The sequence below is a fragment of the Microcaecilia unicolor genome, chromosome 6 (genome assembly GCF_901765095.1).
Source record: "Microcaecilia unicolor chromosome 6, aMicUni1.1, whole genome shotgun sequence".
In the NCBI taxonomy this organism is placed as follows: Eukaryota; Metazoa; Chordata; class Amphibia; order Gymnophiona; family Siphonopidae; genus Microcaecilia; species Microcaecilia unicolor.
This window is the reverse complement of record NC_044036.1, coordinates 331,686,554-331,700,445: the sequence shown is the minus strand read 5'-3', so window position 1 is coordinate 331,700,445 and position 13,892 is coordinate 331,686,554. Positions and strand designations below refer to the sequence as shown.

The 13,892-nt window shown below is 42.7% G+C and overlaps 1 protein-coding gene across 1 annotated transcript in view; it reads right to left on the bottom strand.

Moving 5' to 3' along the window:
• Positions 1-13,892, bottom strand: part of CEP112 (centrosomal protein 112) — a 704,958-nt gene that overhangs the window by 377,727 nt on the left and 313,339 nt on the right. The window contains exon 21 of the mRNA XM_030208453.1: positions 10,184-10,366. Within this exon, the coding sequence (XP_030064313.1) occupies positions 10,184-10,366 (183 nt within the window). The remainder of the gene's footprint in view (positions 1-10,183; positions 10,367-13,892) is intronic.

The window sequence follows — 13,892 nt, the reverse complement described above, 5'->3', positions numbered from 1 at the left end:
TGGTAAAAACTGGCCCCCATGCGCCCAATACACTTGCCTACACTACCGCAGGCCACTTTTTACCGCTGCTTAGTAAAAGGGCCCCTTAACCGGCTAAGGTAACCACTTAAATAGGACCACATAAAAGTCAATCCTATCTTTATGAGATTTGCTATAGCCAGTTAAATGCTAAATATTGCATACTAGTAAAAAAGGCCGGTTTCACACACAAATGAAACGGGCGCTAGCAAGGTTTTCCTCCGAGTGTGTATGTTTGAGAGAGTGTATGTGACAGTGACTGTGTGTGAGAGAGAGAGTGAATGTGTGAGAATGAGAGTGTGTGCAAGTGCGTATGTGAGACACAGTGTGAGAGAAAGAGAGTGTGTTTCACAAAGATACAGTGTGTGCGAGAGAGAGAGTGTGTGTGAGACACAGACTCTCTGTGAGACTGAGTGTATGAGACCAAGAGAGTGTGTGAGTGACTGTGTGACACATAGAGAGTGACTGTGATACAGTGTGAGACATAGGAGTGTGTAAGAGACAGTGTGTGAGAGTGTGTGTGTGTGTGTGTGTGACAGAGATACCTCCCCCCCTCTCTGTTGTCAGCCCCCCCCCCTCTCTCTCTGGTGTCTGAGCTTTACTGTGCAGGACGCTGAGCTCTGGCTGTGCTTCAAGGAACTGACCAATCCTATTTAATAGAATGCACCTCCAACATTCTGAAGCCGAGAAACCTCGTGTGGTTGGTCACTTCTGCTTGTGATGAACCCGGAAGTACGTGATGTCAATTCAGGAGATGGGTACAGAGAGCAGGAATGCCTATCTCAGCCACTTCACTTTTAGAACGTTGGGAAAGTGAGGCTTCATTCGAATGTTGGAGGTGCGTTTTATATAGAGAGAAGATTACTGACTATGTTCTCACCACCCCCATATATCTGAAAATTCAATGCTGGAGTCTGGACATGGTCCAACATTGAATTTCCAGGGATAATGCTGGTGGCGCTCAGAGAAACGCTGACTGTGGCGGGCCGAATATCAGGCCCCAAATCCTTCAGACACATTTAGAAATATGGTCTGTGCACATTTTAGACACAAATTCCTGCACTTCGTAGTCAAAGCCGTCCTTCACTCCACTACAATTCATTGCTTCTAGGAGCCTGTTTTATCCTTGATACAGTGCCACAGGAGACTGGCTTGTAGTATTTGGTTGCAATACACTAAAAAGCTAATATTTTGCCCTATTAAATAGGACCAATATTAGAGATTTCTTCAAAAATGACAGACCCAAAACTGCAATTCCCACACGTACAATGAAAACCCACCATGAAAAGGATGTGATGTTATTTGGTCAAAAGTTTTTATATAAATTTCCTATTCTTAGTGGGGTTTCGCTGTTTATGTGTGAACTGCGCTTCTTGGTGAGCACAAATTTTTAGTCTTTATATTCTACTGTATCCCTAAAGATGATTCTAGTAAGGATCTGAAATGTTGGGCTACTGATGAATTAAATCATTGCCATTTATCTGAAGATCAATTAAATGGAAGTTCTATCAAGGAAAAACTGTAGTCCTTATGGTTTGATCTATTGTTTATAAAAACTTGCTACTACCTGAAAATTGGTTGGATTCATGTAATCCATTATCCAGAAAAATGCCCATTATCTGAAATTCTCTTATAAGAAACTCCCGTTATCTGGAAAAGTAAGTAAAGATGACCCACTCTCTACCATTCTACACAGAATGTACTCAACTGTAGTCAGTGGCGTTCCTAGGGGGGGGGGGGGGGGGGCGGTGGGTGCGGTCCACCCCGGGTGCATGCCGCTGGGGGGGTGCCGCGCGCCTGTCCGTCATTCGTTCCATGCTCCCTCTGCCCCAGAATAGGCTACTTCCTGTTCCGGGGCAGAAGGAGAATGGAACGAACTACGGACAGGCGCGCACGGCACCCCCCCTAGCGGCGTGCACCCAGGCGGGGGGTTCTTTCGCGGGGGGTGTCCTTTCGCCGGGGGGGGGGGGGGTGCAGCGCATCGGCGATCCGCACCAGGTGTCAGCCCCCCTAGGAACGCCACTGACTGTAGTATTTTATTTATTTATTTAGATTTTGCTCACACCTTTTTCAGCAGTGGCTCAAGGTGAGTTATATTCAGCTACTCTGGATATTTCTCTGTCCCAGGAGGGCTCATAATCTAATTTTGTACCCTAGGCCATGGAGGGTTAAGTGACTTGCCCAAGATCACAAGGAGCAGCAGTGGGATTTGAACCGGCCATCTCTGGATTGCAAGGCTGGTGCTCTAACCAATAGGCCACTCCTCCACTATCTGAACCCAGACAGTCAGGTTTTTAGGATATGCACAATGCAAGGAAGCAGTGCAGGCAAATCTATCATGCATATTCATCGTGGATATCCTGAAAACCCAACTGGCCTGGTGTGCTCAAAGGACTGAGTAGAGAATAAGTCTTTCAGTTACACCTGCTTTCCTTATGACGTTATTGCTGTTGTTATTTTTATGGATCTGTATGTCCATTAAAGCTTTTTTCTTCACTGAAATATTATAAATGCCATTCCTGCGACAGCTAAATTGCCTTCTGTCACAGTGACAGTAGGAATGGGGTGGGGTGGGGGGGGGGGGGACCCTGAAGTTTGATTATACAATCATTTTACTCTTTATCCTTTCAGTGACCAAAAGGTCCAAATCTAGAATGCAGCAAAATTCCTGTTTCGTGACTGCTATTGCTCTTTTAAATACTGATTGAATATTCTCTTAGCGCACACTAACAGACAGCGTGCTAAAAGCCACGTGGCACTTAGAACACGCTAATGTCCATTAGTGCACACTAAGCTTTACTAAACGGGCCTCTTTGGTCTCTGCCAAGGCTGTAAGTCTTTAATTATAAAGTGATAATTATGAAATTCTTATGGAAGTGTTTATTAAAAAAATAAATTAAAAAGTTTCTAAATAGATAAAGAAGTACTGTAACTACAAAGCTAATCATAGTTGCCCAAGCAAAATGGTTAGAAACAGCAGGCAAAACAAGGCAAATGCTGAGGAGTGACACAAAGCTGGTTGATTGATTGATTGATTGATTTACCAAATTCATATCCCGCCTATCCAACACATCTAAGCGGGTTACAACTTACATTTATAAAACTGATACATAAAACATACTATACAATAAAACAAAAACATACAAAATACAACATCCCAAAAAATAACAGCAAAATTCAGTATAAAATCATTTACATAATCAGCAAAATACATCATGACGCAAAAAAGTCTTTCACAAAAAAAAATTACTACAAAATTCTGGCATCAGATGTAATTTGTGAGAGGAAAGACTTATGCAAAAACAAAAACACAGCTCCTAACTCTTTTGCATTGAGTGTCACATATATGATCATCTACCAGTTGGTGAGAGGTTATATGTGTGTGCCCAATGCAAAGAGCTCCTAGCTCTCAAAGAATGGATCCATTCTCTTCTCTTGACGCTAGAGTAGCAGAGTTGGAGGAGCTGAGAGAGACAGAGAAGTACATAGAGGAGACCTATAGAGATTATAGAGAAGTCCCATCTCCAGTCTGGTAGCCCTATGTTGCCTTGGAGGAGAGAGGTCTTCTAGTAGAACCCTGGTGAAGTAGAAAGTACTCCTGTAGCTAGTACCTGCCCACCAGGGGATGTACTATCCTCTCGCACTGAAGATGTGTCTCCAAGAAATTCTGACCAGGTGGGAAGGGTTAGGACAGCTGTTGTAGTTGGTGATTTGATCATTAGGCATGTAGATAGCTGGGTGGGGCTGGTGGACATGAGGATCACTTGCCTGCCTGGTGTAAAGGTGGCAGACCTCACGTGTCATTTAGACAGGATCTTAGATAGTGCTGTGCTGTGGGTACTAATGGCACAGGAAAATATGGGAGGGAGGTTCTGGAAGCCAAAGTTAGACTGTTAGGTAGAAAGCTGAAGCCCAGATCCTTCAGGGTAGCATTTTCAAAAATGCTTCCCGCTCCATTAGCAGGATCCAAAAGGCAGGCAAAGCGCCAAAGTCTCAATATATGGTTGAGGTGATGGAGCAGGGATGAGGGATTCAGATTTGTTAGGAACTGGGCAACATTCTCGGAAAGGGGCAGACTGTTCCAAAAGGATGGGCTTCACCGTAACTCGTATGGAACCAGGCTGCTGGTGCTAACTTTAAAAAGGAGATAGAGCGGCTTTTAAACTAGAATGGGGGGGGGGGGGGGGGGGGGGGGGAGAGCCAACAGTCGCCCAGGAGTGCATGGTTTGGTGTAGAGTATCCTTGAAGGATACTATTGAAACAGGTCATTTAGGGAATTCCTCTTATCCCTGTCAACTTCTAAGAAGCATGTAGATCCAAGGAAAAAACACAATTTGAAGTGCCTGTATACAAATGCTAGAAACCTAAAAAATACGATGGGAGAGTTAGAGCATATATCACTCTATACAATTATGTTATTTCTGTGATACTTTGTATCAGACATTGTAACTCTGTACCATACTTTGTAAACCGCACTAAACCTGCATTGTAACTCTGTACTATACTTTGTAAGCCACACTGAACCTGCTAACAGCGGGAAAGAGCGGGGTATAAATGCTACAAATAAATAAATAAATAATCTTAGAGACCAGGGGCATAGCCAGACAACAGATTTTGGGTGGGCCTAGGCAAGACGTGGGTGGGCACCAAATGTTCTCTCTCCCCCCCCCCCCCCCCCCAACCATCAAAAATATATCTCAGCTGGCAGGAAAATGCTTCTTTCCACCTTGGCACTCTCTGAAGTAGGCATGCGCTGAAAACTGAGCATGCACGGTGCCGGTATCATGGAGAGTAGCATTTTTGTTACCATTAGGGGGAAGTCTTCAGCTGGCAGAGCTTGAGATCCCCACCAGCTACCGTTAAACGTGTGCTCCAGTTGAGTGGGCCTGAGCTCTAAGTGGGTGGGCCCCGGCCCACCCAGGCCCACCTGTGGCTACGCCACAGGTGGAAAGACGACAATCAATGGGACACTGTGTTAACAGGCTATAAATTGTATTTCAATGATAGAAAGAATCAAATTGGGGGGGGGGGGGGGGGGTTGCACTATATGTTAAAGAAGGAATTGAGTCAAATAAAATAAATATTCCATCTGCCACAGATAGCAGCGTGGAATCATTATGGATAGAAATTCCATGTGCGAAGGGAAGCAGTATTCTTGTAGTGGTTTTTTTTTTTGTGTGTTTTTGACATGCGCTGAGGCCCCCTTTGACTGCAGTGGGTATTTTTTTTTTTAAAGAAATGGCCATGCAGCAAGTGAAGCACTTGCAGCGCAGCCATTTTTTGGGGTGGGTGGGGGGAAGAGCACTTACCGCCACCCATTGAAGTGGCAGTAAGGGCTCCCGCGCTAACCCAGCGGTAATCTGACAGAAATGGCGTGCACTGGGGGTGGGAACTACCGCAGGGTTGCTGCGGTAGCCTGGCTGTATTTCCAATTTGGCGAGCAGTAAGCCTGCATTGGGCTTAACGCTCGCTTAATAACAGACCCCGTGGTGTACTAGCATAATAGAAATCGCAAATATTTAAACTAGGGATCAGGAGGGTCTTGACTCATGTAGGGGCAAGATGGCAGCCCCATTTTTCGACTCAGGCAAGTCTGACAAAAGGAGCTTCCATATAATAAGCATGCCATTGAAGAATGGTAGCCAGTGCAAACAGTTCTTTTCCAAACATACCCATCATTCTCTTTCATTCCTTTAAGAATAAATTGATAGGTTTAGTTAAGGACAGGAAGTTAAAAGAGTGGTGTAGGTGCTTGAGAACAGTCATTTAAAACCCAATAGAAATAAGCTGATTTGAAAGAACATGTCAGTCTATATACAAAGAGAGTCAGTATCTTTGAAAAAAAAGATGCTCCAGTTCAATGGAAACAGTGAAATGGTAGTTTCTATGGAAACCAGTTTGCAGAATTCTGGACCTCTAGATGATGAAGTAACTTGCTACTAACTCATAATATATTATCGCATTTCTACTCTCATTGTATCTGTTTCTCTTGGACAGTATACAAAACATGACCCTTTTTAATTAATCCTCTATAAGGATAAGTAAATTAAAGATTCTTATACACAAGGAGGTGAAGAGGTTTTAGGTTAAGTAAAAGGAGGTGGGATGGATTAATGAGCTAGTAACTAAGAAGAAGTATTTCTGGAGTTGATTTGCCCTTTCTGTGCTGACACTGTGGGATCTGAGCAAAGTCATTTGGGGGCCTAGATACAGTGCAGTGAGGGGCCAATGCGGAAAGCCTTGCAATAAAGCTCTAAAAACATCATGGTATGCTCTAGGACAGGGGTGAGCAACCTTTATACACAGAGGACAGCATGAATGCCAAGAGGGCTGCAACATTACATATGTCGGAAACGGAAATGCACAGAAAGGAAGGGTGACATTTAAAAAACAAAAATTGCTGGCAATCTGCATCAGCCCCTGATCTCCCTCCACTCCCGTCAAACTCAGCCTCACCATGTTCCCTCCTGCCCCCCCCCCCCCATTACAAAAACAAAATCCTAATGTTTAGTTGCCCCCTCAAAGTGACCGGCACCAGACCAGGCCCACCCCACCCCCCAAAAGAACCAACTGTCCTCCTCCCAACTTAAAAAAATACCAGTAGCCCCATTCTCCCACCCCACAACATTACAATCCCTGGTGTCAGCTGCCCCCTCCATTATGACCCTCAACATTACAATGCCTGGTGTCCAGTTGGCTCCCCTCTGTCCTCCTGACCTGAACCCCTGTTGTTCATTTAAAGAAAATAGTCCCTGGTGTCTAGTGCTACCTCGACCCCCTCCCTAAACCTTCCCCAAGCCCCTTCAGACACTAGACATCATGGATTGTAATGTTGAGGGGGGCGGGAGGGGGCCACTAGACTACCGGGACTTCTTGGTTATGTTGGTGGGGGGAAGGCAGCAGGAAGGAGTCGGATTGGTTCAGAAATGGAGGGAGAGGCACTAGACTACCAGAAAACAATGTAGAAAGCTACTGGGGGGCAGGGGATTTGTGTGGAGGGGGGGGGGGGGGGCTCTCCCTAATCTTTCTACGCCACCTCAGATCCGGTGGTAAATTTCTTACGCCCAGGCTGTTAGCTTTTCTGCATTTCTGCGGATTAGCTGTCACTGATACTGTATGAGTTAATTTTGTTGCTAAAGTCCTTTCTTTATCCTGCAGCCCTTAATGACTGCATGTTTACCGTGAACTACAGCCTACGGCAGTGCTAATTCCATAACTGCATGTGGGCGCCAAGATTCCGTTATAGAATAGTAGTGCAATTTCGCATCAACGCACCTACGTTTAGGGGTGTCCACTTGCACCATGTCAATAGTAGGCATAAATGTGTGAACACCTAAATGTGGCACTTTAGCGGGTAACTTACACATGTAGATGTACCTGTCCATGTCCTGCCGATACTCCTCCCCTGGGAACGCTGCCGTGCATTTACGTGCTAAGTGAGTTGAGCGTGTCATTTATAGAATAATGCTGAGCGCTCATGTGTACACTTAACCTGTGTAAGTGCTAATATTCTATAAATTTAAGTATGTAAATGGCGCTGAAATTTATGTGCCAAGTTGTAGAATGAGGGGTTTATGTTCTTCTGAATCATTTTAACCATTTACTCCTGCTTCGTAATAACATCGTTCCCCACATTTTCACAAACTGCTGTGCGGTATCATTGCACCGGAAGAGCTTCCATGTTGGCCTGGTGCAATTGGCTCGAAATATTAAGACCACAAAGCACATTAAGGTCCCATATGGTTGAAAAAAACACAACATAAATAAATTGACAGGAATATGCAGTTTGAGGACAAATTTCAAAGCCATTTCCACTGGCTAAACTATGTTTATTTCTGTACATGCTCTTTGAAAATTGTCCGCTCTCAGTACGGGCAGAAATTTACAAAATTGACGGCAGATGAAGACCAAAATGGCTCATCCACTCTGCCTTACTGAGATTCATCAACTTTTGGTGAATGTACATACGAAGTCTTCAGCTACAACTCAACGTCAACTTCTCTCCTTTCCCCCTCCCCTTTTCCAATGTCTTTATTCAACTATTCAAGCCTTCTTGTCTATCTATCCCAAGCATGCCAAGAACGTGTCCCACTGACAGCCTACCATGATGCTCTATTAGAGCCCCATTTTGTCCAAATTGTCTGGAGTTGTTTCGGTTAGCCAGCTTACATCAGGAGAAGGCAACGATGTGGGCAGATTTGGATTTTCAAAACTGTATGCATTAACTGGAAAAACATTCACATTAAAAGCGGATTCAAATATCTGCACGTACTTTTTCCAGAGGCTACAAAGCAATACTACCCAAACAATTTTGCTTTGACTAATGGTGTAAGGCCCGTTGGATGAGAAGCATCCGTGGAGTTTTCACAAATGTCTGCAGTTTGAATATTGCTCCCTCGGTTGAAAGCTTCCCACCTTTTTTTCCAGATGAAGATGCATAAATCCCTTATGAAGAATACAAGAAATGTAATCCCTTTGCTAAAACTGGCAACAGTAATTGAGATGACGACACCGTAAATAGAAAGAGGAAAATTTAACTGTAGGCCTTTAATTGTGGAAGGACCAGATGACATATTGTGGAAACCATGAACACGTGGACCGAGAATAATTGAAAGTTTTACTCAAATCTGGACAGTCTACATTAAGCACATGCCTCTAGCATGGAATGGAATATCAATCAAATCAGAATGATGGATCCTCTGCACACAGAAGAACTCCTTTCATCCTTTTCCCTCTCTTTAAACACTCTCTTGCTCCTCCCCTCTCGGTTAACCAATCTGGGATTTTATTTCACTGCAGACGAAATCGTAGCTTTTTGATCCACCTATGCAAGTCAAGAGCGTGAAATTTACTTCCATGGCAACTGCCTGGGATCCTTAACACTGCGCATGCTCACTGATGAAAATATTCTTTTCTTGCAAATAACAGCGTACAGCTCGATTAAAGCGCTAATCTGGTTTGACACAATCAACCGTAATAGACGTTTTTTGTTAGGTTTTTTTTGTCTCTTCTGTGTTATGCCACAATAAAAATGTGATAATGACCAGTAAAGCATTCATTGCTTCTGCTGACATCATGACACGGCTAAGCTTAAATTTAACAAAGATGGGTGGGATGCATTAGAAAGGTGTGGCGAGAAAATCTATGGTCTTGAGACACAAAATGCCTCCATATAGACATAAAATGTGTGTCTCGGAAAATTTTACCGATGGTCGATATCAAAAAGGAGACTTTTGTTTTGTTTCTTCGTATAAGCTCTACGTTTATAATTTTAGGAGCGAGGTCCATTTTGAAGTGGATTGACTGCAGGCCATATGTAGCTGCTACACCTTCCCAGGCAAAGCAAACGGAAAAAAAGAAAGAAAACAGCAGCAGAATGTTTTTCAAGCGATAAACTACTAAAAATCATTTTCCATGCTGACAAAATACATTTCATCTGTAAGTCTGAAGAGTCAAACACGACCACAGCTGGGGGTTATTCTGCCAAATGGCTTCCAACAGTGACCGTAGAGATAGAGGATGAAAGGGGTGGATATATCTCTGTATGTGTATAAAAATACATCTGTGAGTGTGCAAAATAAAATTAAATAAAATGTCTTTTATCTAGAACTAATCGAGACCAGAGATTCTGCGAGAGAAAATAAAATAAATGAAAAATAAGGTGAGAGATGAAAGAGCCCTACTTTATGGCTACCTGCAGAGCTTTAATGGCAAATAAAGACAAGTGAACCAAATATGCTTCATAAAGAACTATGGAATATAAATCTATATCTATATCTATATTTATTTATCTGTGTGTGTGAGTCAGTGTGTATTGAGGGGGGGAGGTGAAACGAAGGAAATACCTTTTTTTCTTTAACAAATCCATCATGAAAGAAAATGAGGCAAGATTATAAATAAGAGGCCAAAGTTATAGCGCACCATGGGATTTTTAATCTGGCTACCTGCGGTTTTTGCAGCATAAGCCTCAGTCAGCCCTATTACGGGAGGGGAAAGACAAAACAAATGTTGCATTTATATGAGTTTTGCAAACGATCAAACTGCGTACATCAACAAGTCATAATATACATTAAAAACACATTATATATATGTGTGTATATATACATATATATATATATTTTTTTTTAATGGAACTATGATTCTTACAAGACGATGTTGAAATTACCTGGCAATCTTGTTTCCTCCAAGCCTTAGTTTTGTTTTCATTCTCCTCCATGGCAATGCGGAATTGCTTGTCCAGTTTCTCAATTTCTCGTTCATGGTCTCGGACTAGGTTGTCCTTCTCCGTGTTGTGCTGCTCGAAGAGGTGCGTCTTCTCCTGTTCATGCTCCAGCTTCAGCTCTACTATCTGATTGGACAATGAGGGAAGTACAGTTCATCAATTTGAACATCCCTGTCGTCATGACAACTCATCCACAGCTTAATTTTTTCACATTAGTTCGATCAGATTGCCAACACTTTTACGTCACTGCTACCTCATATGTTTTCTAATATTAACGCTGTACTGAAATATATTTACTCTAACCAATTGCATCATTTTTTTAAAAAAACGCTAAGCAAATTTTCTACCTCCTTCATCAATTTCTCCGTAACGTCTAAGCCCCAAGAATTACTCATTATCTATTTTCCCAAAGAATACTGCGGCTGTTAATCAGCAGCAGTAAGGATTACAAATGGTTAATATAAAGTCGGTCTGATCTGCTCTTCGCTTATGTCTAGAAATGGAAGGAAAAAGGCATCAATGATCTCAATTTAACATCGCTTTATAAACTCCGAAACAAAAGCTCAGTACTCATCTGTATTGTGTGATGTACAGTTGTCCTTTTCTTAAAAATATAATTACATAAAACCAAAGCCGAATTCTCATGTTGTCAGCTACGATACACCAACACAAACAGATGTACGTGTTCCAGGAGAAAACCTGCTGGGCTGAAAGCTTGCGCCATGATTTCATAAAAAGCATTCAATTCTTAGGAACCTTTCCCAGTCCCCACCACACTGGATACTGTGACCTTGGCCAGTGTTAGCCTCTCCCCGCTAGGGCTGAATGGCAGCCGGAGACCAAGGGCCTGGTTGCTGCAGCTTTGATACTAATCCTCACAGACTGAGCACAATGGCACCCTACCTGGCCTGCAAACTATAAGCGAGCTAGGCTGCCTTTGAAGCAGGTACTGAATAGAGACCGCAGGAAGCCAGCTTCCCCCAGTGAACTCCAGGCCACACAGCTGCTAAGAACAGTCACTTGGATTTTTCTTCAGTTTTGGTGGATTTTGGGAACGTGAAAAAAAAACACCCCACGCTGTTTAGCAAGAAAATGTTGGTCTATTTTAAGCGTGAGAATCGTTCCTAGAAGATAAAAAAGCTAACAGTAGGAGCCTGCTCAAAATCGATCTTGTTTGTGCAAGGAAAGAGCCCAGATTACCTTATCTTAAAGCTATAGTACTCATTTCTTCAGGCGTGAATCCCATTGGATACGAATTACCAGCGCTTTTGCGCCAACTCAATTATGATCAGAAACTTCAGACTGGCTTAAGAAGATGGTGCCATATGGTTCTCTCTTGAATGCTGCGGTTCATTGGGGTTGACAGACATGGCGTGGAATGCACAGCATTTCCATTAAGCAACTTTGGCATGTAGAACGATGTTTTACAAGCTCAATCAAGTAATTCTTTAACTGAGTGCCCATAATTATGCACCACTTGTGTGAATGAATTAAAAAGAAAACTGGCACTTTTGCAGGTCAGCTATACAGTTATGCCCGTGTGCCTTGGCTGCATTTAGGTGCACAAAGTTATGACAGGTCTATGACTGGTAAAAGTGCAAGTGCCAGGTTACGCCAGCATTGCGTAATGGAATCCAGGTGTCCCTTTTGAGAACTGGTGCTCAGAATACTATAGACACGTAGATGTATTTATTTATTTATTTGTTACATTTATATCCCACATTTTCCCACCTATTTGTAGGCTCAATGTGGCTTACATAGTACCGGAGAGGAGTTAGATGTTCCCAGGGATGAAGAATAGGCATTTATGCACATATTTCATAAAAAAATACATACTGATTTCTACTGGCACATGCACGCACAGAGATACTGCCTAGAAGTAGGTGCAAGAAGCTTTCATGGAGGCTATTTTATTAAGGCACATATGGGTTTTTTTCAATAAAAGACAAACTGCAGGATGCTTCAAGCAGCCGGGCATATGGAACTTCTTTTAAGGAGGAACTGAATATATCTACAAGCTGGGCATGGGTCAAGGACCCAATGCAGTTCTCACTGATGAGACAAGGGGGCAAAAATTAGGCACCCTAAATCTGTGTGCTAAGACAGTATTCTATAACAGATCTGGGCACCCAGATTCCATATAATAGAGCCTAAGTTGTGTATAATTATGGTACAGCCAGAGACCCCCCCCACTGGAATGGTGGTGGGCCCAGTCATAGAGCTCAGGCTATTACAGACCTTGGCTGAGTCAGAAATCTGATGGCTGACATAACTGGGAGCTTACTGGAAAAGTATGGCCTAGTTTGTAGCCCGGATTGAGGCCTAAATAAGCTAAATTAGGAAAAGTTAGGTCAATAGATATGGAAACAAAATGGAGGATTCCAGCACAAAATGGAAGCCGTATCTGTTACAAAGTGGAATTTTCTCTAATGTAAGTTAGAAAAACAAGTTGAGAAATGAGACTTTCCTGTGAGCAGGATTGTGGTCAGCCATGGTGTGAGAAAGGAAAGGTGTAGCTGGATGCAGGGTCTTGCTTAAGATTTGTGGTCAAGCGAGCTAAAGACAAAACCATGTTAGCAAGATAGAAGCTACTCATTAGCATGAGCCAATCAGTGACAACCATGACATTAGCATAGATCCAATCAGGTATATCTACTGTCATATTATCCATATCCTGAGGGCACCTATAAAAATCAGGGTATTTCCTGGTTTAAGAGAGAGAAAAGGGTTGCCACTCTCTTTCTCCAAGGGAAACCAATGTGTCCAGCAGAATTGACAAATTACCTAATTGCTTTCCCTTGTAAAACCTCTAATTGGTAAAAGAAATTATAAAAGATTAGGAATTAACACCTGTTTACAGCTGGATTATTATATTCCTATAATTAATTGATTGTACGTGCCTGTTGTCAATCACTGATTTGACTTGTATCTTGGTAAATAAACTCCTCATCCCAAATGATGATTTGTGGGCTTCACTTAATGATGAAAGGCTGTAAGTATAAATGCTTTTGCTGTATCAGGCTATCTTTCACTGCATTGTATAACCTGTAGCCTAAATCCAGTTTGTCATAAGGCTGGTATCTATTCCTTGCCAGTGCTGAGAGGCAGACTAATGCGGGTCCCTTAGACCTAACGTCTCTCTCAGTGGCAATTCCTTTTAGAACTTCACAACTCCTTGATTACCCCAGTACTAATGCTATTTAGAGATGGAGTCAGATTTAAGGTCACTTCAGCCTTCTTGGGGGTCTCTGAACCCCTAAATTTACAACAGTTGGCATTTAGCTGTCAACATTTATTCACTAACATTTAGGGCCCTGTTTACAAAGGCGCGCTAGCGTCCTTTAGCATGTGCTAAAAATTAGCATGTGCTGTGTAGGCGCCCATAGGAATATTGTGGATGCCTTATATCAGGGGTGGACAACCACAGTCCTCAAGGACCACAACTCAGTTGGGTTGTCAAGATTTCCACAATGAATACACATGAAATCAATCTGCATACAATGGAAGCAATACATGTAGATCAGTATCAGGCATATTCCCTGTGGAAATCTTGAAAACCTAACTGGGCTGTGACCCTTAAGGATAGTGGTTGCCCACCTCTGCCTTGGGCCAAATATCTAACTGAAGAGCCTGAAATTATGTGTATAAAAAA